The sequence below is a fragment of the Leuciscus leuciscus genome, assembly GCF_965113295.1.
Source record: "Leuciscus leuciscus genome assembly, chromosome: 17".
NCBI classification, from domain to species: Eukaryota; Metazoa; Chordata; class Actinopteri; order Cypriniformes; family Leuciscidae; genus Leuciscus; species Leuciscus leuciscus.
The window spans coordinates 26,852,140-26,879,304 of NC_138741.1; the positions used below are offsets into that span (position 1 = coordinate 26,852,140).

At 35.8% G+C, this 27,165-nt stretch overlaps 4 protein-coding genes and 1 long non-coding RNA gene across 6 annotated transcripts; 4 read left to right on the forward strand and 1 right to left on the reverse strand.

The window, feature by feature from the left end:
* The first annotated feature begins 58 nt into the window (after nt 1–58).
* Nucleotides 59–7,154, forward strand: eapp (e2f-associated phosphoprotein). Of its 2 annotated transcripts, none has more exons than XM_082142936.1 (7): nt 59–225; nt 377–561; nt 656–769; nt 2,649–2,763; nt 2,836–2,961; nt 3,054–4,275; nt 6,444–7,154. In XM_082142936.1, exons 1-6 carry the CDS (start codon nt 65–67, stop codon nt 3,370–3,372), a joined length of 1,020 nt encoding a protein of 339 aa, XP_081999062.1. In that variant the 5' UTR covers nt 59–64; the 3' UTR covers nt 3,373–4,275; nt 6,444–7,154. The 2 variants fall into 2 exon arrangements, with proteins under 2 accessions (XP_081999062.1, XP_081999061.1); XM_082142935.1 differs by having other exon boundaries at nt 60–225; nt 650–769.
* Nucleotides 4,146–7,154, forward strand: sptssa (serine palmitoyltransferase, small subunit A). The gene is made up of 2 exons (XM_082142937.1): nt 4,146–4,275; nt 6,444–7,154. Exons 1-2 carry the CDS (start codon nt 4,173–4,175, stop codon nt 6,545–6,547), a joined length of 207 nt encoding a protein of 68 aa, XP_081999063.1. The 5' UTR covers nt 4,146–4,172; the 3' UTR covers nt 6,548–7,154.
* Nucleotides 7,155–7,278: 124 nt separating this feature from the next.
* Nucleotides 7,279–9,021, reverse strand: LOC309479086. The gene is made up of 2 exons (XR_014199159.1): nt 8,772–9,021; nt 7,279–8,583 (listed from the first exon to the last, which is right to left on the reverse strand). It is a non-coding gene; the product is annotated as an uncharacterized lncRNA (long non-coding RNA).
* A 4,572-nt stretch (nt 9,022–13,593) lies between these two features.
* egln3 (egl-9 family hypoxia-inducible factor 3) lies at nt 13,594–20,272 on the forward strand. The gene is made up of 5 exons (XM_082142374.1): nt 13,594–14,205; nt 18,709–18,828; nt 18,923–19,059; nt 19,145–19,218; nt 19,305–20,272. Exons 1-5 carry the CDS (start codon nt 13,828–13,830, stop codon nt 19,331–19,333), a joined length of 738 nt encoding a protein of 245 aa, XP_081998500.1. The 5' UTR covers nt 13,594–13,827; the 3' UTR covers nt 19,334–20,272.
* A 119-nt stretch (nt 20,273–20,391) lies between these two features.
* On the forward strand, nt 20,392–26,379 carry LOC309478711 (uncharacterized protein). Its single transcript, XM_082142391.1, has 4 exons — nt 20,392–20,658; nt 25,249–25,429; nt 25,648–25,742; nt 26,359–26,379. The coding sequence occupies exons 1-3, from the start codon at nt 20,644–20,646 to the stop codon at nt 25,677–25,679; spliced, it is 228 nt and encodes a 75-aa protein (XP_081998517.1). The 5' UTR covers nt 20,392–20,643; the 3' UTR covers nt 25,680–25,742; nt 26,359–26,379.
* Nucleotides 26,380–27,165: the final 786 nt, after the last annotated feature.

The following is a 27,165-nucleotide window of genomic DNA, read 5'->3' on the forward strand; positions in this document are numbered from 1 at the left end:
TTTTAATGGCTTTTATTTTGACAGCTTTATTTTGAAAGTCAAACGTGTGACCCGGAAATAGTTTATGACTGGCTTTCCTGTGTGTGAATTGTATGTAAAGTCAAATGGTAGAGTAAAAACACGTTTTATTTGCGCTGATTTTTACTCGGAAAAAATGAATCGAAAAGATGATTATGATTCATATGAGATTGAAGAGCCAAGTGACGAGGAAGGAGCCCTAAGCAGGTACGTAACAGAACAAATTAATTTAAATATCTCGTATGTGTAACTTACACATGTAAACAAACAATTGTGAACATCTTCAACGCTCCACGAAGTGCTGTTGATAGATAGAGATCAGACTGACTGATCAGTGTTTTCTACTTGTTCTTCTCAGTTCTGAGGATGAGCTGGATATCCTTCTCAACGGGACTCCGGATCAGAAGAAGAAGCTGATCAGAGAGTATCTGACGGGGGAGAGCGAGTCCTCCAGTGGAGATGAGTTTGAGAAGGAGATGGAGGCAGAGCTCAGCAGCACCATGAAGAGCCTGGAGGGCAGCTGGACAGCATCTGCAACTCAAGGTGTCACAAACACGCATGCATTTGGCTCTGTAAATATAACAATCACTACAGTAAATAACCTCAAATAAATTTTGATTTAATATTTAAGTTGCAGGTCAAACATCTGGGACCGGTGACAACACTTCCACAGCAAACAAACAACCGATCCAGCAGTATGACAGCATTTACTTTGACTCGGATGATGATGATGATGATGATGACACAGCTGGTAATTATTCAAAAAGCAAAAAGAATAGCGTTTTCAGATCACTAATAATTACAAAATAATATTTTCCTCTTCCTCTTAAAATAAATGTTTTATTCCAGACGTTTTCATAAACAGTCACTATCAAAGTTACTAGATTTTTTTTCTTTAATTTCTTTTGTTGCATAAAACAAAGGACGTTCAATTCAAAACAATTAATATTAATGTATGTGCAATTGTGCAAAGGTTTTATAAAAATTATTTAGATCCTTAAAGCAGTTGAAAAAGAGGAATGCTTTAAAACTCTCTAAATTACTTATACATATTGCTTAATCCCCTTAGGTTTAATTTGTTATGCTTTTATTTTTGGGGGTATTTTTTAATTAAGTAATTTTTGTTGTGTGTGTATATATGTACCTATGTATAGATGTATATATGTGTATATTTATATATACAATTGCAATCAAATTTATTCACCTGCAAGCCATTTTGCTGCTGAGTACAACATTTTATGAAAACAATCCAACAAAGTCATCAGTAAACTATTATAGAAAGTTCATCAATACACATTTGAGTGATTCTGAGAACATAAAGTTAATGTAAAATGGAGAGAGAAAAAATCGTATTGTTTTTGAACATTCATGTACAAAACTCTTCGACCCCCAATACCCCTCAAGTTTTGTGCATAATCTTTTATTCTTTATAACCAATATATGCTTGCCAGTAAGTGCCTAGATGCTTCTGTCACCTCTCTACTAATCTTGGCCCATTCCTCGCTTGAAAAAGCTTTCAGATCACTAATAATCTTTGGTTTTCACGTTACCACTGCTCTCTTCAAATTCCACCAAATATTTTCAGTGAGATTTAAATCTGAAGACAGCACAGGCCACTCAAGAACATATGACTGATCCCTGATCCAAGCTTCAGTGGATTTGGATGTATACTTTGGGATGGCTGTCCTGCAGAAAGGTCCATTGATCCTCAAGCTTTAGCGTCTGCATCACCATCTTTGCCAAAATGGCTTGATACTTCAAAGATTTTGTGATGCCCTTCGTACAGTCAAGATTTCCTTTTCCTGCAACAGCAAAGCTCCCCCATAACAACCTTGCGTTTGAGCCAGCTTGTTGATTGGTCCAGAAAGTTCCAGTTTGGTCACATCACTCCATAAAATATTCTTCCAGACCTCCACAGGTCTACCCAAATTAATTTTAGCATATTCAAGTCGGCCTTTTATGTTCTTCTTGGTCAAGAATTGCACACGGCAAGATGTCCCAACATGAAGGCCATGCTTGTCTAGTACTTCTTCTTATTCTCTGCATTGAAATGCGTTTTCCTCCTTTTATCAGGTCATCTCGCAAGTCTTTTTGAGGGTTTTTATCAGTTGCTCTGATCAAACATTTTATTCCCCTCAATAATAAACGTATGAATAAGGCTGCCAGCTGTGTCTTTAGGAACTTTTAGGGCTTTGTAAATCTTCTTGTAGCCATAGACTTTCTTACGTAAAAAAAAACAATTTGTTCTCTATAGATTTTGTGAGAGCTCTTTTGACTTGGCCATATTTGCTACTCAGCTTTAGTACATGCATGGGCTAAATGTATGTATGTATGTGTAACAACACAAGATAATTCAGTTTTGTTATAGCGCTTCCAAAAGCCTAATTGTGTTTTAACACAATACTGAACCATACCATACAAATAAGTGACTTAAAAGTGATTTACTTAAAAACAACAGCATTGAATAGGGGTTGAATAATTCTGACAGCTGTATTACAAAAAAAATCCTATTACTCAAAAGCATTTCATTTTATATTGGGACGGGGGATTCAGTTTATGCTTTATGGTTTATGCTGCTTGGATTTATTTAATAAAGGTAAAAAAAATAACTATATGGTCTCCTGTATCAGGGAGCTCTCAGGGTCTGAGGAGGAAGCAGCGCTCTGTACTCACAAATGATGAGCTGTTATACGACCCAGATGAGGACGATCGGGACCAGGCTTGGGTGGATGCAAAAAGAAAATCGTGAGTTTTACTCGCTAAAAGATTATGCTAAATGGTTGTGATGTTTAGAGCTTATTTGCATTTGTGATACAGATACAGATATCAGAGACGGTTACCCCCGTCAGCAAACAGAAAAAACAAAGCCCAGGCTCTTCCAAGCAGTGACGCCGTCCTCAACTGTCCCGCCTGTATGACCACCCTGTGTCTGGACTGTCAGAGGTACGGCCTCTTTGATTTCATATTGCGCTGCGAAGATTATTTAATATTATTTCACAACTATCACAGAAAATAAAATACTTTTCAACCCGCAGGCATGAGAAATATCGGACACAGTACAGAGCAATGTTTGTGATGAACTGCACTGTGCACAAAGAGGAAGTTCTGCGCTATAAAACCACCAATAATAGAAAGCAGAAGCGGCACAAGAAGAAAGCTCGTCAGGAGTCCACGTCCGCACCAGCAGAGGCTGAGATGGAGTCCGACTCTGGTCTGACTGACGCACGTTTGGCAGGAATGGATGAAGAAGAGATGTATCACCCTGTCAAGTGCACGGAATGCTCCACTGAAGTGGCTGTGTATGATAAAGATGAGGTGTACCATTTCTTTAACATCCTAGCAAGTTACTGCTAAGGACATTTACTGGACTGGATATCCTAAACCACAGGTTTTGCTTGGTTTTATGTAGTGCATCACCTGGCAACTTCACTGTAAAGTGATTCTTGAGAAAGATATAAAAGTTTTTGTGCGGGTAATGAATGTGGTTAGACGTGGTTTTATTTATAGGGTTTTTATTTGATTTATATGCTGTAAAATTTCAACACTTCATGTAAATTGCATTTCATATTTCCATAAAAGTTGTTCTATTCCTGCCTTTTATTAAATTGTATTTTTATACTCAGTAGAGGGCATGGGATTCAAATTAAACATAAGTTAAACATATGACTTGAACATGTTTTTAATTTTATTACACTGTTGAAAAATCATTTAGGTAAGCATTTTTTTCCTCTTGATTTATATGAAAAATGAAATGCTGTTAATTTTATTTTAAGGTGACAGTTACATTGTACATACTCAAATAAGTACTGAGTAATATTAATTAATTACGTGCACTTACTATAGGGTTTTGTTCAGGGTTAGTTACTTTTAATTGTGCATAATTTACTGTTATTACTATAGTAAGTACATGTAGTAACATCTAACTGTCACCTTGAAATAAAGTGTTACCTTAAATTCCTAAAAAAAAATATGACTGCATCTTTGAAGTATGCAGATATTTTATTTTATTTTTTAATCACGGGTGTGCGTCATCGCTCAATTTTATGTACTTGTGGGGACTTTTATTTTGTTACTGTCAGGATTTTTTTCAGCACACGACTTTTATTTTGTTACGATCTGTACCGGAAAGGAGCGGTGGGACCATTGGAAGAAACATGGCGTTAGCAGATGCCTGGAAACAATTATCGTGGTTTTATTACCAATATTTGCTTGTAACAGCTCTGTATATGTTGGAGCCTTGGGAGAGAACTGTCTTCAGTATCCTTTTTTCATAAAAAAAGTTGTATATGTGTAAGGGACAATATTTATGGAGAGTTCTTCCACGCAAGGTATCAGATTGTTTCCTTACTCTTCAGGTGTGTCGTAAGATTTACTAATACGTTCAGGTAAAGAAATTTTTTTATATATATTATAAAAATATTTTATGTATTTTCATTACCGACCAACATTGACTACAATTAAATTAATCTGACCTCTCAAACCTTCTAGAAGAAGTTGTGAACTTAAGAAGTCATGTAACATAACGTTAGTTCTTGTGTGTGTGACCGACGTCGTTTAAAATGAAAATAACCGACCCAACACGACCTGATTTTCAGGTCCCTCAGAGGAAGACGACTCCGGGAACATGAACTTAAATTTGACTGTAACTAGTTTCGCTTGCCACACCTTTTCGGTAATGAGAAATGTTTTCATGTGGTCGCGTGAGGAATGTCAGCTGACACTTATAGAGCGGCGTGTGTTAGTGTTATGTTTGAACATCGCAAATATTTCTTGCAATATATAGTAAGAAATTTCAGCATCATTACTGTTTCCAACATTGATAATAACTGAGTATCAAATCAGCATATTAGAATGATTTCTGAAGGATCGTGTGACACTGAAGACTGGGGTAATGATGCTGAAAATTCAGCTTTGACATCACAGAGATAAATTACATTTTAAAGTATATTAATATAGAAAACCAATTTTTTTAATTAAAATAATATTTCACAATATTACTGTTTTTTCTGTAATTTACGATCAAGTAAATCTTTGATGTTGTCGATGAGCATAAGAGTCTTCTTTCAAAAACATTAAAATAATAATGTTTCCAAACTTATGACTGGTATTGTATATTGTAAGAACGTTACAAAAAATGTTTTTCTTCTTTTCTTTTTGCTGTATTTGAATTTAAAGCCAGTAAATAATTCATGTTTAACACACATATTTATAATAACAATAAATACATTTTTATTTGTAGGTCATAGTAGTATATCATTTAATTAATTATATTTTAATTATAAAATATAATTCCATTAAATGGTCAATTACTTGTCAAAAAGTTTGGGCGCACTTAACTGAACTTGTTTCTAATCGACCTTTAAAACCTTTAATACCTGAAGCATTTATATTTAAATGCTTCAGGTTTTGTAGACTAATATAAATTGTACCTGTGTATTTATAAAGCCCAATGGGTCATGAAAAAGTAGGTCGCTTTTTACCATAACCTTTAGTGTAGTGGTTCTCAACTGGGGCGTTCAGAGAACAACAGGGACGTTGGAAGCAAGATTTATGAAAGGGGGGCGTTCAGGTGTTCACGAGTTTACACCAAAGATCCAGGCAAGACAAGATTAAACATGTAATTACTTGCAAAATAATTGCCCACAACATTCTAAAATCTGCCAGTTTAATGCGACATGTATCTATGTATCTTGATAAATGATAAAGCTATGTATCATTTCTTTTGCAACAACTCTATTATTTCTCCAGGCATAGACCAGCGCTCAAGCACTGACTAGAATCAGCATTCACGTGCTCAAAAATGTGTTTCTCCCTGACAACACTCCGGTGGTGGCTAGAATCACGCAGCGAAGGAATGGAAAGTTGACAAGCCTTTAAAAAAGTATTGACTTAAGAACCACTTATATGTTTTCAAATATTTTCAATAAATCATGTTCCCATTCACTCCGGCGACGAATTTTTTAATTAATTAAACTAAATTCTATTTATAAGGTAAAACTTTTACATGTTTAGGCATTAACTAATGCCAATGCCAAAATGTTTTCTTTGTTCACAAAGTGATTTACTGGTCAGGCATTATTGTTAACTCGCGACACTGTAGAGAAAATGACATTTTGGTAATGTATTAATTCCGCCGTCACATCTGAGCGCGAAACGCTGCTTGGATAGTTTCAAGATAGTTACAAATAATTAATAATGCAATAATAATTTAATTGTTCATATGTGTTTATTCTTGTTAGAAGATTTTTTATTATTAGAAAAAAAATGTTTTTGCCCATGAATGTGAGGGACCTGGATAATGGATAGGGGGCGCTGGCCCATAAACGGTTGAGAACCACTGCTCTAGTGTGTGTAGTTTGGGAAAATTGTGCTAAATCAGTCGTGTTTTCCTTCTGCAAAAATAGTTTCCTTAATACGAATGCCAGATTCTCTCCTGATCACAGTGGCAGCGATGGCCGTCTACACTGGTTATGTGTTCATGCCCCAGCACATAATGGCGATATTACACTATTTTGAAGTGGTCCAATGACGTCATCTCCCATACTCATCAGGTTGCCCGTGACCTCCCCTGGTGGCCGGAAAAACCAAACGACCTGCTCTTGAACTGTTCACCACCATGTGATGATGTCTGTGATTACTTCAAACAAGGACACTTGTGTACGTTGAAGGAGACCAATGCTGAGGAGTGTGATAAAGGCATGTGTAATTATGTGTGTGTGTGTGTGTGTGTGGCTGTGTAGCCTCATATAAGAGCACAGTCCGCTACTGCAACAGCACACTGCCCTGTCTATAAATGTACCCTTTTATATATAGTGATTTTTTTGTTTTTAAATAATGCTTTAGTTTTGTTTCATGACAGTGGTTTATTCAGATGATGACTATTTTTTTCATATAAATGTGTATATTTAATTGTATACATACAAAGTTTTAGAGAGATTTATTTTGGCTAACCTTAAATGTTTTAGTTTGCCATAGTTGACTGATGAGTTATTGATACTGTCACCACTGGAAAATCTTTTTTTTTCTAAGTCATGTGATAAATCATTACCTGCACTAATGTATGATATCATCATTGTTGACTCTTAGCTTATAAACCGGAGGGGGGAAATGCTTAAATAAACCCTTTCTATAATTGACTTTGAACATTTATTCAGCATGTTTCAGATTGAGAAGAAGTTTTACTTTGTGAGGAATTTTAAGAAAAACTCATTTTTCTTTTCAATTTGCATGTTAAGTTTTTTTTTCTTCTGTTATGCAAAGTTTTGATGCCTTTGACTGTAAATTTGTATGTATTTGATCAGTAGGTAAACATTAACATGAATAACAAATGCTAAAGCTGTCCCTGGCAGTGAGGTCAGTAGTTATGAAATAGAAACTGTATTAAAAGTTTGAATCTTTAAGATATTTATAAGTGAACATTATTTTAAGCGTTCCTTACTCCAGCTGATCAACATAGTTTTGTAATAAAGATTTAACCCATATCAAATTGTTTGTTCCAGTTGTGCTTTAAATACTGTCCCAAACTAAAATATTTAGTGAATATTCTTTGCTTCTACCAAGTGTTTGCTGAATTAAAACTAGAAAAATGTGTCAATGTAATTTTTTAAAGGGGTGTTGGCAAATATTAAAATGTCTTATGCCAAAGGATGGCTGTTAAAGAATATTCCCGTTATCACTCACTTGATACATGTATGCTATAAATATTTGAGCTGGAACAGCATGACCCAATGTGTGCATATACGTGTCTCAGCTCGTCAAACCATATTTCAATAGGGGAATAAAATGTATCAGTTGTTTAGAGTAGATATGGATATCTGGCTTAACCTACAATACACTTTACAGATGTTTCTCAAACACTTTTTTGTTTTCCTCACTAAGTTGATCTATAAATATTGATCTTTGCCACACAAGGCAGGTGGACCTGAAGATATGGATGGATACATTTAGTTTACAGTCATCTTTCACACAGCAACCAATGATATCATGTCCAGCTCTCAGATTCATATCACTCGCATGAGCTCAAGATGAAAATAGCAGCTGGTTACACTTTAAACTACAGGATGAGGGTGTTCTCACGTACGCCGCCGTGGGTCGTATGGAGTTTGCACTCTAGAGGCACAGCAATGTCCTGTCAGAGTTGCAATTCTAAGAAGTTTGATTGGGCAAGGCAGCGCTTCAGCTGTTTAGCAAAGTGTTGGTACATACTTATCCAGCCCGCCCAACACTTTTCCTGGACAAAAAAATAAATACAAATAAAAATCGCTGTCTGGATCTAAATAGGCAAATGCTATTGGATCATTATTGCAGTGATTATTATGTTTCTAGCATTGTCAATACAATTTATCTTGACCTAAAATTGAGGCACCTCTTTATGGAAAAAACATTTATTATAGAGTCCAGCACTCTGTAAAGTCTCCTCCAGCACATCCCAAAGACTTTAAACGAATTTAAGGTCTGGACTCAGAGGTGCCGATACATGTGTGAAAATGATTCTTCATTCTTTCACAGTTTGAGCCTGATGAATCTTGACATTGTCATCCTGGAATATGGCCATGATGTGTCTTCCTATGGTTGTTTACAAAATGAAAAGTTACATACTCCATCAATTAGGGTTAGAAGAACTTGCCAAAAATGAAAAACAAATCAGGAAACACATTGTTAGTCAGGCCATCAGGTGCAGGCTTGATTGCATGCTTTGTTAACTGAATATATGTCATGCACTTATAGTATTGATTTAATGTAACCCCACTTACCCATGAAAATCTGAGGTGAACTGAACATTTGAAATAGTAGTTTACAACATCATATCATAGTCCATTGTGCAACATGTCAGTTCCCTCTGACCTTTCTCGCAGCAGAAACCAAAGCCAGCAGATATCATTTAAGTCAGTACAGACGTCACATCTGTGATATGGCTTTAATTATTTCCGTGCTATTTTTAGCAGATCAACGTGCATTCTATGGTGTTTCAAGCCATTTCAGAGCCACAGCAAAAGATTTAACCCATTGTGCATTGCACAGTGAGGACTATGACACACAAAAAAAGGGAACATTACTGTAAATGGAAGTGAAAATAGACTTTCAGTTAACATACAAACACAGCTGACATTTGATGATAAACTAACTGACCAACTGGGTTATGTGCATTTGAAGATGAATGACTGGCAAAGCTTTTTAGGGGGAAATCTTGGAAATCCAAGTTAAATCTGGATATATATATTAGAAATATGCAGGGTTATTATAGTTAACATAAAAAATCATATTTTCATTACTTGAAATAAAATCACTTTTTCATTACTTGAAATAAAATCACTTTTTCATTACTTGAAATAAAATCACTTTTAAACTGAAATAAAATAAGAATATATAAAACCTAAATAAGGCAACATTTTGCATATTAATTTACTTTAACTTGATGTACTAAAATACCTAAAACTAAAATGAAAATGAATAAAAACTATATATAGACATATTTGTATAAAAAAATGTAATTAGAATTTTTTAAATAAAATTCTAACAATTCAACTGAAATTAAAACGAAAAAGGAAAATATAAAAATAAAAACTTTCAAAATACTAATAAAAACTATAATAGAATCTCAATGATACTAACATAAAAGTGCAGAATCCCAAATATTTCTTAATTTTCATCATAACTTATGCCCCATTTCTAAGCAAATTTGTGTCACTGATGAACTGTACAGGTTAGATTTTCTTAATGAAATCTTGAATAATAATTAAAATATGATTATTAAATACTTTGTTATTAACAGCATTTTTAATGCCTGAATGACACTTATTAACACTAACGAATTTATGAATGACTGACTAATGCATCATGACAAGCAGTTAATACTGACTCACATTTAGGATGCTCCCCCCGTATATTTATTTAGGCCCTATGTATTTATTAATGTATGGCAGCATTGGAATTCCATTCCTCCAGGGCATACATAGGCTATAGATGTCATTTTCTTTCATCAGTGAACATCTTTTCTGCCCCCCAGGCTTGTGTGAGCTCTAAATTAGGCTTTGACACATGTGATGGTGTTCACGTAGCTCCTCAGACTCTCCACTCTCATCTGACATCAAGAGCGCGCGCTGCACTTCTGCCGCACTGGACTCAATGCAATGGCAGAAAAGCAAGGAAATCTGGCGGATGAACAGATCCGAAAAGATCATCAACGTCAAGGGCCGCAGCTGCAAAGTTGTCCAGATGAAACTCGTGGACGCATGGAGCTGCCCAGAGACCGCAGGAACACCCGCAGTAACCGGGCAAAATCTAATGAGCGCAAACGCATAAAGACACACAAACTGGTCTTGCAATACATAGTCCCGTGCATGAACTCCTACGGTTTGTGTATAGTGGATAATTTTCTAGGGGTGAGAATCGGAGAGCGCGTTCTGCAGGAAGTGAGGCGCATTCATCAGAGTGGACACATGCAGGACGGACAGTTAGTGAGCCAAAAACTGGGCAAAAGCAAAGATATTCGAGGGGACGAGATTGCGTGGGTCGATGGCACCGAAAGCAGCTGCCTAAACATTGGCTATCTGCTGACCCGAATGGACAAACTCATCACGTGCGCGGACGGCAGACTGGACAAGTTCAAAATCAGAGGGAGACACAAGGTGAGTGAGTGAGGTAGGCCTACTCGTGAACTTTTCCTCACTGAATTACACCTCTCAAGTTGCTTAAGCATCCAAACCTGGCAAGCCTAAAACTCTGTGGAGCCTGTACTTTGGGAAGTAGGCTACTACATTACGCATAAAGTCGCATGCTTTAATTTGCAACATATAGAAATACAATCATAAAAGTATTGCAATGCAAAATTTGGAAGTTGACCGGATGAGATGCAGGTGTATTTATCTTGTAAAGTTTATAAAAAGTGCATAAAGAGCTCACTGAAGAGATGTGTTCTCATGCAGTTGTTGAGAAACGCCCCTTTCATGTTTGAGAGTAAAGCAGATTTGTGCGCGTACATGCGACTCTTCGGCTCCGCAATGGCGGTCAGGTCAGGCATGATGACTATAGAATGATCTCATAACATCATACGATGTGTAGCCTACTGGCACTTACTCTAATCATAGGACGTGAGTCGTTGAGATAAAGGCAATGACAACCTTATTTACATTGTTTTAATCTTTTTTTCTCCATGAATTGTTTGCCAAAGCATGCATGAGATCAGTCTCGTGTCCCTTCTGTGGCCTGACCCTGCTGGGCATTAGCCTACAGACACACTGGTAAATCAGCACAGCGGTGTTAAACTCATTGAAATACAACACTGCGGTAGAATGGCACTCAGTGTGAAGAAGAGTTCTTAACTGGGCGGGGCTTAATGTTCCTGGACGTTGTCACGTACGACATGAAAGCTGAAAGCAAGGCTGTGAAGAGAACACTTATCGTGTTATCATTGGCATCGGAAAGATATTTTTGCAGTGTTTCGTCAGCCGAACAATTCAAAAACACAATAAAGGGTTAGTTCACCAAATAATGAAAATTATCCCATAATTAACTCACCTTGAAGCCATAGGTGCAGGCTATATTACTTTCTTCTTTCAGCCGAATTATATCCTTGCTCTTCCAAGCTTTATAATGGGAGTGAATGGTAGGGGAGACCGGGGACAGTTGCAACACTTTTTGCATTTCTCTCAATTACTCAGAGACTACTTGGACTAGACCAACCAAATTTGTATATATTAAACTTGCATCTGTCTGCTAATTACCCATACCATTTAAAGATGATTATATATGACATATCGTTCACAGTATTTATTTGAATGGAAGAAGTCAGATGTTGCAACTGACCCCGACCCAGGGGACGGTTGCAACACAACCCAGGGACGGTTGCAACATGTTAAAGATACCTTAAATTTCATTAATTAACTTAAGCTTTTTGTCTCATTGAGCAAAGAATTCTGAAAATATGAACTGTTTTAGGCCTACTATAATATTATAGTATTGTTTATTTCAATAATATTATTGTAGCCTATTATTTATTTATTTAGTCATATTTATCAAATAACAGTTATTGAGTTTTGTTTGTTTATGTGTAGAACATAGGCCTACATAGATTCAGTGTGCAGGAGATACAGATGCTATTCAATCTCTCCATATTTCAGTGTCAGACAGGAAGAATTTAACAATTTGCAATGCAACAAACTTTTATTAAACATGCAATTTATAACATGTTGCAACCGTCCCCGACCCTATCAGCCATGACAGAACATCATATTCCTGCTAAACACACTGACTTTGACACATGCTAACCATGTCACTTAGTAGTCAATAAAACAACAATTCAAACTATGTAAGTTTTGATTAAATCATACAAAATTTCAGGACAGTATGACAAAAATATATCTCATGAAAAAATTTACTTTCATACCTCCAAAACAAGTTTTGTTCAATAAATGCAGCAGCAGATGTTGAATATGTCTACTGTCTTCTTGGTGGGTGGAGGGTCTAACTGTGCATGTGCAGTATGAGTATCATCACTCTAGCTTGTTTCTGATTGGAGAAAAATGACATGTTGCAACCATCCCCTGTTGCAACTGTCCCCGGTCTCCCCTACCTTATATATTTTGAAGCCCCCAAAACGTACATCCAGCCATCATAAAAGTAGGCTAATCCATACGTCTCCAGGGGGTAAATAAAGGTATTCTGAAGCAAAGTGATGCGTTTTTGTCAGAAAAATATCCATATTTATACATTTATAAACTATAATCACTGGCTTCTGATCAAATACATCATAGCCTATGTAGCCTATTGAAAATTTTCAGTTAAAATCTCTTTTTTATTACCAATTTATTCATTTATTTTCTAAAATGTATTTATTCTGGTATTTGTTTCTATATTGTTTCTATTTTATGTTTCAATTAGCATTTATTTACATCTAAAAAAATTTTTTAAATCAACGAACATAAGCTATTCGTTACAGAGCCTAACAATAATATAGTTAAGTGTAGGCTACAGTGCCAGATTTATCAGAAATCATTGATTATGAAACAAACTACAGAAGAGGTCAAGTGCAAAGAAGAGAAATAAATTGTGTGCGTATGTGTGTAGTTTAAGTTTGTTTAATTTACTAATTTAGTGGGTTGTTACTTCCTTATTGGTTGATCATCATAGAATCACGTATTCAAATCAGTGGATTTCTCTGTCATTGTTCATCTGTGAATTATTTTCAGTTAGGCAGGCTACTTCTGAAGTAGCACGTAGGCATTTGCTATCACGTGGTGTTCGTTCCTTTTCAAAGCGTTGCTCAGGCAGGATGGCTCAATCAAACTCATTTTATAGCGATTTCAGTGAAAGATTTCTATTTGTATGCCAGGTTCCAATCTATGAAATTGATATTTAAAAAATATTACACTTTAAAGAATACAAAAGTCTCCAAAAAGACAGAAATATCCTGAGATTTGTACGCGGCTGAATGGCGAATTCGGGGTTGTGAGCCGCCTTGCGCCCCCTGAAGGATGATAACACTAGAGTCGTAGGAAACATGTATTGTCCAGCCCCATTTGTTGAACAGAAGCGCATTGAATGGGGTTTCATGTGAACATCCGCCCACTCTAGCGCGACACACATTCTGCACGTTCCACATGCGATTCAGGTGCGCTCGCGCTGCTCTCGGATAGTCTCGCGCTCATGATGGTCCCTCACACAGAGAGATCATAAGAGCAGAGCAGAGCCCACCAACAGACCCTGTATACTGCATGCGCCATTATTTACCCGTCTTTTGAAGGACGAGGCTTTGCCATTAGATAGGCTATCACTTAAAAAAAAAAAAAAAAAAAACTTCCATTGATTTGAATGCACCAAGCTCAGGATAAAATGCCGTTTCTTCAACTTGCACTGGACACGCAGTTGGAGACTTTGGCAGCCGAGCAAGTGGTGCCAGCTCTGTTGGACCAGGGATTCTTTTATGTGGATCATTTTCTGGGGGACATCGTGGGACATATGGTTCTGGGTCAGGTCAAACGCATGCATTACTGTGGGCTTCTCAACGATGGGCAGCTGGCCGGGCGAAGCAGTGGAGTTTCCCGGAGAAACATCAGAGGGGATAAAATAACATGGGTTAACGGGACCGAGAGGGGCACGGAGGCTGTCAACTTCTTATTAACACTCATAGACAAACTAATTTCTTTGTGTGTTGGTCATCTCGGCAAAAGTATTCGTGCGAGGTCAAAGGTAAGCCTTATTGCACTTTAAAGTGCTTTCAAACTAAGAATGTGTCAGCTAAAAAAAAAAATAAAACTGTCATATGTATTTGATTGATATCATTAATTGATTACACTTAGGCTATAGTAACTTTCATTAATAAAACTAACCATTATTACTTTGTATAATTCTTATCAGATTATAAATGTGTCTTCAAAATGTTATGAAACTTTGATTCATCTTTTTAATGTAGACTACAACATTACATTAACTATTAACGTACGTGTACATTTTACGTCAGTGTACTTTTCAAAATGTACAACTTTTTAGCATAACTATATGAATTATATATTGTTTATTTATAGTCAGGTAGTTGGGACATGTACTTGAATTTTGATTTGAAGATGTTCATTTTTATTATTATTAAAAATATAATAAGCATCCTTAAAAGTAAATTGGTCATTAATTAATGTACAGATTATAGGTTAATGTACATTCAAATAGTTTCAGAAATTTGTTTAGGAATTTACATGAAGTACCAAGCAGTAGAATGTTTGCTATATTTCAAAATGCTACTTGGTCAAATTAATCTACATATACACTAGCATTTAAAAGTTTGGGGTCAGTACGTTCAATTTTAAAATATATTGTTAAAATTTACAATAACTGTTTTCTATGTTGATGATATTGTAAAATGTGATGTCACAATGTGCATCATTAAGCCAGTCTTCAGTGTCACATGATTCTTCAGAAATCATTCTAATATACTGAAGAAACATTTATTATATATAACAGTTGTACTACTTAATGTTTGTGTGGAAACCATGACACATTTAAAGGATTCTAATTTTTAATTTATTAATTTATTAATAATTTATTTGAAATAGATTTTTTTTTTTTTATGTAAAATGTAAAAGTCTTTATTGTCACCTTGATATAAAATGAATAAAAGTATTAATTCCTTTAAAAAACAAAAAAACAAAACTGACTCCAAACTTTTGAACGGTAGTGTCTACACAACCGTAGATTGTGATTATTACAACTTGTTGATTAATTAAGTGTTTTTAATTATTTCAACAGTTTGTTTGTTCATCTGGGTGAATACAGGTTCTGACTCATTAGTTTCAGTCTTTGCCTCGCTCTTTGTTTAGAGCAGTTACAGTAGAGTGCTTTTGGCTCACACAGTCTTTGCTGTGCCTGGTGATGAATGGCAAAGATAGGCTTTCAGTTTGTGCTGTAGTGAACGTACGTGCCTCCTCTCACTTGTGTTCATTGAGCTATAGGAGGCCCAGAGTGAAGCAACAGGATGTTGGAGGGACACTTTTCAGCTGTGGACGCAAGAGTTTTACTTGCTCAAAAGTGTAACATTTTCTGTTTTTATTTTTTATTAAAACACTGCACAGAAATATTCAGTGCTGCCCTAAACACTTTTTTTGTGTGTCAGCTGATTTTACAATCCAAAACCTTACAGACATCACAATATAATAGGGGTGTAACGATATCCTCATGTCATGATTCGATACATATCGCGATACTGAACTCACGATACAATATTAATGCGTTACTCCAAGACTTATGGTAAAAGGTTTACAAAAAATGTACTGTTGATTAAAATGGTAAATTTGGTATTTCATTCTGGGTGGAAATGAATAGGGTTGGACTTGGTACTGAAAACCCAATGCACAGGACAATAGAGACAGAAAATACTGAATTATTTTAGACGAACATGGTTGCACTCTGTCACTGACAAGATATATTTAAAATAATCTAGGCCACTTTTTACTGGTAACAAGACATTTGGCATTATCAGGACCCACACATATTTCCCCATTTCATTATTCAACATTATATTCAACATTATATATAGTAGTTTAATGTAGTACTGACACTAAAACTCTGTAAACTTTAATTTTTTCACGCACAGTAATTTAAATTTTGGGTGAACTATATAGACAATACATATTGTCACCATCCATGATACATATTGTTGCATTTTTGTATTGTGTTATATTGTGACAGGATATATGTTACACCCCTACAATATAATACATAAAAAAGACAGCCTTGACTGTAATAATGAAAAGAAGCGGTTTTGATAACCCTTTATAGTAAGGTCTTATTAGTTAATGTTGATTAATGCTTTAACTAAAATTCGGAGAGGCTAGCAATAGCAAACTAACTTTGAAAGCATGAGATCCCACCCTCCCTTCAGAGCGTCTCTAAAGCCACGCCTCCTCCAAAACACAGCGGGGAGCAAACAAAAGCTTCACGGGAGACAGCGTTAAACTACCTCATGTCTCAAAGCGAATAACATAACAATAATAATGAACATAAACAACTTAAAGAGCACTGACTTGGACCACATGACTGCTGCAGATTAATTTCGCCTTGATAGTGTTCACATTGAAACGCATAAATTCGAGTCACAAACCATCTCTTCCAAATTACAGTAGTTATGGCGTGAACGCGGCATAAGCTTGTTGTTTTGGTTCAGGAGGAACTGTGAAAGGCGGCTGCTGTTTCGGTTGCGGAGCTCAGTGACTGAAGTCTAACTCTGCATAGCATGAAACGCGCTGATGACGTGTGATGTCTGCTCGAGCAGGATGTGTGGATATATATATATAGAGAGAGAGAGACACACACACACACACACACACACACACACACACACACACACACACACACACACACACACACACACACACACACACACACACACACACACACACACACACACACATACATATATTTAGACCACTTCTATAATTGATTACTATCAGGATGCGAAGAGGCTTTCATGTTAGCTCTGGTCCAATAAATAATAATAACAGATACAACTTTTGATTTTTATAATGTATTAGTAAATGTTGAAATTACCATTTACTAAGATTAATAAATGCTTGAACACTATTTTTCATTGGCAGTTCATATTAACCAATGACAATGTAAAGTGTTAACTAAAATTCTTTAAACAGAGTTAATGCAATCATTCTCCTTTAGTAAGAGGAAATGGAGCATTAATATTTCTCAAGTGGGTGTTTTGATATGGTTTCATATTGACTGCGCCTGTGGGCTGAATCAGAGCTCTGGATTGTGTACGCAGCTGAAGTCTGTGTAGTGCTGTAGACTCACGCTCAACACGTAGCACTGTCATTAAATCCTCAGCACACTGGCTGCTGGCCAAGCTTGCTCTCTTTACTCTCTCTGTACACACACACACACACACACACACACACACTGGTGCACGCAAACACTTCCTCCTGCTCTCTGTGCTGCTACATGTTTATATTATGCTATGACGACAAACTTGCGTGTGCACTCTTATTGTAGAAACGTGATCATGATAAAGACTTGTCTGCAGAAATGTAAACATGGGCACAGTGACTGTTGCCCCCATTGTGTGTGTATTTGTGAGGGCTTACCAGGATCTGCTGAGAGGATAAATGAAGTGCTTTGTTTTTGAACACTAATAGTATATTTACATTTTAGATTTTGCATTCATAATTATTCCAAGATGGAGCTGATGCTTTTCTTTGGATATATTTTTATATATTAAAGCATCAGCTTTTACATGAAAAGATTTTGGTAACACTTTATTTTACAGTGTCATATGTACTTACCATAGTAATGACAGTAAACCTCAATCAAACAGTAAACCTCAATTCTTTTGAGTTATTTTTGTCTTATGAAAATAAAACTGCCAAAATAATTAAAAGATTAATAATATAATTTAGTTTTTCAGAAAAATATGGGTTTTGATAACAAAGTAAAATGTCATAAGGTTCTAAATTAAGAGTTTTGTTTAATGAATTTTTTTTAAGTCAATCCAAAAAGAAATAGAAAAAGGGCAATAAAAGATAAATGTTCAATATCTTCAAATGATGTGCTACAAAAAGTACATTAATCACAAACAGTATGAATATATCTACTAATGGCTGAATTTACAGGATAACATTTATGAATAATTTTGTCCAAATACTGTGCAAATACACTGAGGTTTAAGCCATTATGATTTACATGGAGGATTGGATCTGATATTAAAGGAATTTCAAATAAAATTGTTATTAAAAAGTTTATCAAAAAAGGAGAGGCCATTTATTTTATTTTTTTTATTTTGTAAGGTTGTATTCTTATGGTTATGTTATTTGGTTCTTCCCAGCACATTCAGTCACTCTTAACACTCCTCACACCCCAGGAAAATCTGATAAGATAATCTCCATCAAGATAATCAGGATTTTACCTAGGATTGTCGGAAGGGGAGAAGTATCTTGTAGTGTATGTGTGCCTTTAGTTCATCTCTCAAAAATATTGTATAATTTTGTAGAACATTCTTTGTAACATTTGTTAACTTTACAATACAAACTTAATTCTGGTCTCTGGTTGTTTAAGAGGAGAAATGCCTTCGGAAATTTAGAGTATAAATATGATAACCTAAATAATTGTTAGCATGTTTACCTATAAAAAGGCTTGGCTGGGATAAGTTGTAATGTACGACTATCTATCAAGCTTAGTTTGATCTGTCATCTTTTCCAGGCAATGGTGGCTTGTTATCCAGGAAATGGAGCCGGATACGTGAAACATGTAGATAACCCTAATGCAGATGGCCGCTGCGTCACCTGTATTTACTATCTGAATAAAAACTGGAATGCCAAGGTACACAGTCATGCTTTTTTAAAATACAATGTCATCTTCAAAATATTTATTGTACGATGATGATAATTAATCAAATGCCACTGTATGTTCTTAGGAGCATGGGGGACTGCTACGGATCTTTCCTGAAGGGAAATCTTACGTAGCCGACATCGAGCCTTTGTTTGATCGACTTCTGCTTTTCTGGTCAGATCGTAGGAACCCTCATGAAGTTCAACCGTCGTATGCTACAAGGTTAGCGCATGTGTTCGCTTTCATGCTGTAGAACGATGTCAAGATGTTTCCGGCATCATGCTGAAGTGTCTGCTTTGTGTCACAGGTATGCAATCACTGTGTGGTACTTTGATTCAGAGGAAAGAGCTGAAGCAAAAAGAAAATTTAGAGATCTCACAGGTTGGTTCAGCTAAAATCATCCGTGTCTGTGTATGTTTTTAAAGTCTGATTCTAAATATCTAATTGCTTAAACTTTTATATTTCAGCCACCTCACAGGAAGGTTCATCACCTTAACGTCATCTCAACTAGCCTGTCTCCTCTGAGAGGATTTCTTTTGTCTGTTGTCTTATTTCTTTGCAATTTGTTTTTTCTATTTTTGAATTGCTGCACTAATGGTACCTCTCCCTCCACCTGTATATGTGATTTACTTGGATCCGGTCCTTACAATCAGTGAAGAGTCGTTTGAATAACCCGCTGCTAATGAAAAGACAATTTTGTGATAAAATGTATAATCTTAATACTGATAAATGAACTATTAGATGTTTACTGTAATGAAATTGTTCTTTATTAAAAACATTTTCAGAGCTATATTATGGTCTATTTAAAGAAAAGAAAAAGATAGATGAGATAAGAAATATAACTCTAGTGATTGTTTGTTTTAGAAATGTCAACAAGCATTATACATATTTTTCTTTTCATGCTTGTCCCTTTTTTATATCCTGTTATTTGCTGTTTTTATGTTTTTGGCACATATTTTTTCATTCTTTGCTTTATTAATGAACACTTCAATAGAAAGGACATTTGAAACTTGTCAGTTGTGTATATATTAGTATTGCTTTTGAATGACAGTTTGATGCTGAATGAGACCTTCAAATAGAGATGTTTATAAAAGTCATATGTGTTCACAAAAAGTTTTTTTTTTAAAAGCACTTAGTGAAATATCACTTTATTTGTTCAGCCTTAATGTTTTATGGCTTAATGTTTAATGAGATAATTGAATCGGCTTGCATGCAGGTCAGCAATGCTGCTCAACCACACCCTTGGATCAATATTTGACAGTTGTTTCATAAAACTTACAGCTTTATAAAATGTTGGAAAAATAAACTTGAAATGTGTGAACAGTTTGTTCATGTACTGTACACAAAGTGAGACCTTCAACTATTTGAAATGGCCAAATTAAACAATGTGAAAGTTTTGAAATGTTTTCAATAAATGTATAATTACTGAATTATATACTGTTTTGTTCCAGTAATACATTTTTTCCTTTGGCCATAATTTAACAGGTGTTGTTGTTGTGTTCTCGTTTGTACTGTCTTTGGACTTTTACCGGAGATTATGCTACCAGCCTTTTGATCCAATGTATCACATAAAGATTAAAAAAATCTAAAGGCACCTTGTATATTTACAAGTATAAATGTTTCTATATATATATATATATATATATATATATATATATATATATATACATTTATTTATTTTTTGATCTGTCGTTAATGGCTATTTTTTTATTACAAAAAAAGAAGGAAAAAAACCCTGCATTGAATACAATAACAAAATGAAAAGGAAAGAGAAAGAGAAAGAGAAAAAAATACAGACAAATAACAATGACACCTCAACCAGTAAGAAAAATATTATCATAATTCAGAAACTTGTTCTTATTGTTATTGAGTTTAAGAGATTTTATAATAAGGGAAATCTCAGCGATAAAGACATTAAGTTTTGAGAAATGTGTTTGTGAATAAAAAAATTACAATGCTACACAAATAAATGAACAAGATCAATAGCATATCACTACTACATTTTTTTTATTTTTTATGTGTGTATATATATATATATATATATATATATATATATATATATATATATATATATATATATATATATATATATCTCTTTCAATGAAAAGTTTAAATCACATTTTATAAAAGGAGAAAGATAACCACTTAAGTCCTCCCACAGAGATGTAACCTGATTGCAACGGTCAAATAAATTTTTTTCCTCAACTTTGTAAAAAAGTTGCTATCTGGGATTGAGATTATGTAGAATCTTGTAGCCTACCTCTCTCATTTTTTTCGACATACAATATTTTTCAGGGAGTAACCATGCTCTCTGAATAGTGTAAAAAAACAAAAAACAGGGGACATAAACTGTGAAATGTAACAATAGCTTTATATGTTTACAATAAAAGTTTGTGAGCTAATGGCTAATTTTATCTCGGGCCAAACAAACGGCGATGTATAATATTGTAGCTCCGCCTATAGCAGCTAACGTTATCTACAATCAGCACCAACCGAACCGACAGTTAGCAACAGTTAGCTAAAATCGCTCACAAAAATGATTCAGTGAAAAGGCGTGAAACGGTCCTCCATTACTGAACTTTGTTAAAACACGAAGGACCATCTCACAATAAGAGAGGGTAAGGAGCAATAATCATTTATTTTTGTAGTTCTTCGTGAGTAATGCATTCACCTCATCAGCTAATTAAGTAGCTAGATTTCCCGGTAGAAAACTAACTTACATGTAAAACTACAGTGAAATTCTTATAAAATATGTCTAAGTACAGTATAAATGATAGAACAATATAAATTATTATGTATTTGATCTATTGAAGTGAACATTTTCCTGCCAAATCAAGTAAACAATTCACTTAATTCAAAAGACTCAAAATGATTTCCAAGAAGGATTTCCACTGATGACGTGAAAATATGTTAATGTCGAATTTGAGGTTTTTATTATTTTAAATGAAAATCATATTTAGACTGTCAGTTTGTTTGTGAACTAAATCTGCTGTTAAAATGGCGAGCAAAATGCTTGGACATATCCACATGTGTGTATTACCATCTGAACAGACTAGGTTTTAAACTAAACATAACGTTAAAATAACTCAAATGAATACCCATGCATCTTCCCGGTTGTCTTAGCCATTTAGTTAATTATGTAAAACTAGTATGTTTGCCTAGATTTCTTAAAATGTCAACACGTTTTTCCCTGTGAGACGTTTTTATAATGCATTTTTATAGCTATTTACCAACACACACTTACACACATTTTGTTCCTCATTTCTATATACTATATGGTATATTTTCTTATTTTTACCTGCTTGCAAACTATTAGTAGTATATCAATGCATGACCAGGGGTGCAACCAAAGCCTAGCTAGGGAATTCTGGGCCCCTGAGAAAACACAGATGTGAGCCCCCACCGCCCTCCCACTCATATGGTGCTCATATGGTGTTTCATCCACATCTGGTGCCATGTATGTAACCTAATAGGGATTACTCACAAAATAACAAAACAGACAAATAAATAAATGCAAATAAAAGTTTTTACTGGACATCATATAAATATTGCTTTTGCTTATTTTATATAAATATACAACATTTTATAAATATTACATCAAAACAATGGCATTAAGCGATTAATATGGAGTTAATATTGTGCCATAATTAAACAAACAAATCCAGCATTTTGCAAACAAACTCTTTACTGGAAAAACTTTACTGGAACCTACCCAGATACCCCCGCCCGCCTAGCCTGGTTAAAACCAGACCATTCTCAGTAGTAACGGAGTTATGGTCTGGCAAAGCTTCATTAATAACTCATTTCCAAAGGGGCGTCACCAACGGACGTTGCTCAAATGCCTCTGGGCACTAAAACCAGTCAGAGCGATCGTCATCGTGTAAAGCCATATGCTGCTGCGTCCCAATTCGCCTAAGTTACACTACGCCATAAAAGTATGTACTCTTTTTGTGAAGAAAAGGTATTTACTTTTGAATGTGTAGCAAAAAAGTAGGCAAGCTTTGGGACATACTACTTCGTCATCTTTATCGGACGGATCTGTCGCGTGCATCCTGTCACGTAAACTGCCCTGTCAATCATCTTGTCACAGTTAAAATCCTCTATTAAATCTAATATAATTTCCTACCGTTTCGGAGAGAAATGTGGTAGCACTTTCATCTGCCAGTGGGTCTTTCATGGAGACTGTCCTCATGTGTTTGCAATTTTAATATAATAATGCATTTAAAAGTTGCTGCGCTTCACCAACGGACGTCGCTCAAATGCCTCTGGGCGCAATTGGATAGACCTAAAACCATAGACAGTATAAGAAGTGGACAGAGCCATCTCATTGGAACTCAATTGAGTCAAGTGAAGCCCGTTTTTAGCGATTTTTTTAGCACTTCCGTTCCTGACGCGCAGACTCAAACTAAGCTTGATGATGTGAGCAACCTGTCTGACAGATTTAAATATTCTAGTAGCTGTGCGTGCAAACTGCCAACGTTAATCTTGCAGAGACGGCGAGCTTGAGCAAAGAGTTCTTTGGCGTGAGTGAGCAGGAGTAAGTATTCTGATTAATTATTTTGACAGTATAATATATCTATGGGCTTTTCCCTTGACATCCCCCCGATTGCCTGCGAGCTTCTCCTCCTGTCTGTACGGTAATTTCTCTACTGTGCGACAGAGAGTCGAGTGGTTATGACGCAATCGTTAGCCTATTTTTTACAAAAACTGTTTCTACAGGGCCATAATGTAACATAAAAGGTAATGGAGCCCATTATACATTGTCGTGTTTCTTTAGAAATAAATAATGGACAAATGGAGTCTTTAAACGCCTCAGATGTAAAGTTATTCGCTGTCAAAGTGACGACAAAATGAATGGGAGTCAATGGAATGCTAACGCAAGTGAAGTTCTGCTACAAGATGGCGGCACGCGGCCGGCTTCAACTTCCTGTCGATGGATTACCTGCCTGCCTAAAACCAATCAGAGCGATCGTCATCATGTAAAGCCCGCCCCAACGTTTCTGATTGGTGCCGCGATTTCGAGGGATTAGAAATGGGCTTGAATGAGCTCTTTGCCAGACTACTTGCAGAGCAAATCTAAATTTGCCGGAAGTTGTCTGGGTTTTCCCAGGCTACCGCCCGCCCATTTCTTCAACTGTTCTCGGAGCAGCCTCAAATCTTATTGGTTCTGGGGTGGGACTTGTGATTTGATTGGGTCCCTCTGCTGTTTGTCACTGACTGAGCTGAAATAATTAATAGCAGACTAATCGGACTAAAACATTTTTAGACCATGGAAACACTAAAGACGCTGTAATATATTATGTGTTTTATGATAAAACAGCTTATGGGATATGCGTTACCCCATATACGCACGAACGGAGGAAGCGGAAGCGTTCTGCGGCATAATAAAAGCTCCACTGCTCTCGAGCCGTGTGTCGTGCTTGTCTCTCATTATCAATCGCTCCAGCGGCCTCGTTCCTCGTTTTTAAGCATTTTGCTTTATGAGGATGCTTGAGTGTGGTTTATATAGCATAATTATATGTGTAATATAGAATAGGCCTTGTGAATATATAGTCTTTGTATTCTATCCCCTAGGGGTATTCAATTGAAGTTCCAAGACGTCTCTATATTTTCTTTCCAGCGGAGGTTCGCACAATGCTTTTTTGGAACAGTTATACATTTCCATTGTGGCAGCCGTAGTACATTGTAAAAGAAAAATCCTAAACTCGACTGATGCTATTTACACTAAGTGAAAATAGTGATGTAGACCTATATGATATTTACACTAAGTGCAAATAGCATATATTCTATTCACACCATGTAAAAATAGCAGTATTGTCTTTGCAGTAAATGTTAATTGTAGTTAGATACTATTTGCACCTCAGTATTTGAGTACATTATAAAATAGTATGCAATAATATATTGAGTGTAAATTATTATATTTATTAAATAAATGCTGCCTTATTTGGGCTATAAAGCCCTCCCTACACATACCCCTAATCCTACCTGATAAACACTTTATTATTAAGTAACCGTTAAGCACTTTAATTCCACTTTTCACATATTTTCTTCATATTAATTGAAAATAAATGCCTTTCAGAGAAATGACCAGCATAACGGCTGTGTCCAAAGACACATCTGCTGCTTGTAGTGCGTTGCTTACATGTGTGATCTCAGCCAAAATGTCATACCAAATTATCAGTGGTGATTATAATGCGTGAACGCGTCTTCCTCTGTTGTAATCTATTTGAAAGGGGAAGCATATTTTCCACAAGTGGTATTCACTTCCAGTCACTTAAAAGAAAAAACTAAGTTTTCTGATTTTTCTTAGGGTCACCTCTGTCTGTGTGTCCTCCCTAACTGCTGTACAGGAGATTTAAAAAGACATTCCTGATGTTGAACAACTGTGTGTCTTCTCTCACCGCTGTGCAGGATGTTGATAAAGACATTCCCAGTGAAAAGCAAGGGGGCATCAGCACTCACAGCAACAGTACTTCTCTGACTGTGCCTATGATCTATGAGGAGGAGAACAACAGCACTGCTTCATCATCAGACAATATTTTTTGGAAGACTGAAGAGGAAATTATCCATTTAAGTTTAAAGGGAAATACAGGTTAGTTTACTTCCACAAGCTCCAACATGACACATTTTTAATGTCTTCTTCTGGATATTGTCTTTTTTATCCTAATGAAAATGTGGACTGAGGATCAAGGATATATTTTGGTTGTGTGAGGCCCCATAGCACAATAATGTGTCCATTCTAAGGCAAACTTTAATCAGGTTTCTTTTTTTCTTTTTTCAGTTTATACTGTAATTTTTGTATATTAACAGGGGACATCTTCCAGGACGATGAAACTGGTTGAATGCTGGCTAAAGGATCATACGGAAATGTCTTTGAAGGAACCCGTTTGTCTGATTCTGGAAAGGTTTGTTTCATTACTTGCTAACAACAGTTATTTGCACTCTTGGAATTTAAACTCATGAAAAATTACATCAAGGTTCATGTCTGGAGTTATGTGACAGATGTGCAGAGATAATTCATTAATTGTAACCCATTCTCACAAAAAAAACATATTTTTTGGGTAAACAGGTGGTAATCAAATATGTAGTGAAGACAGAAAACATGGAAAATGTCAGTATTGTAAGTAGACTGCTTCTCTCTTTGTTTTCTTACTCTCAGAGTATGGTCACTTTAGCGATAGGCTGTTTTAACGGAATTTTGCCAGACAAAAAGGCCCATTGTCAATAGCGTATGAACTTTCAAGCCAAGCAGATTTCTGTTTGTCAGCACGGCGAATTCGCGTGACCAACATGAACGAGTAAAATGTGCGTGTGGAACTTTTTCGCCCTCACGCAAAATTGGATTTCGCCTATCAACAGTAAATGTGACCAGTTAATATTTACAGTTGAATTTGTTTAAATTAAGAAGTCCTCAAACCTACTTACCCCAATGCAGGACATCATTCTGTTGTAGTAATTTAGATAAGTTAAGCCACGCCCCCTAATCATCTCACTTTCATATAACTATTATCTCTCCTGTAGGATCTATTTGGCAAAAAGAGGTCACTATAATGGTTCTTCTGAACAAAGGCTCCAGTGTTCCTCAAGTAAAAGAGCTGCTGGACTGGTATGAGAGACCAGATGAATACATACTGGTCTTAGATCGGCCCACGTATGCCATCGACAGCACGAGTGGTGATGTGTCAGGTTGTCACTGTTGCAAAAATATGCTGCGAAACACTTTGCAGGTCGAAGTAATAGACTTTGGCTGTAGTAGATGCTTGCAGAAGTCTGCCCATTCAACATACAGTGGTACGTATTATTCAACAAATCTATGGTGACAAGTTTTAATGAGCCATTCAGACAGAGCCAGTAAGAACAGTAGATCATTTGTTGTATTATAATAAATAAATAAATAGACAAAAGCTGTGGAAATACAAACTAATGGCAATGGACAAAATCTTGTTCTTTCTTCCAGGCACAAGAGCTCCCCATGAGAGTGCCTGTCTTAGAAGGAACCACAGCAAGCCTGCAACAGTGTGTTCTTTAGGCGTACTGTTGTTCAGGATGGTGTGGGCAGTTCCCTCCCTGTCAAGCAGCTCCCTGAGATCTTTGCTAGGAACTGGTACACAGAAGAATTTTCCAAAGGTGAGAGCATGTGGACGGATCATACATGATATGTGATCTTGCGTATAGATCTTACATTAATTACATTTATTGATTGATTTATATGATTTATATTTTTTTTTACAGAATGCATAGATCTGATCTGTTCATGCCTGGAAAGTGATCCAGCCAAGCGGATTGTTGATTTATATGTGTATATATACACAAATGCAATTACAGGCG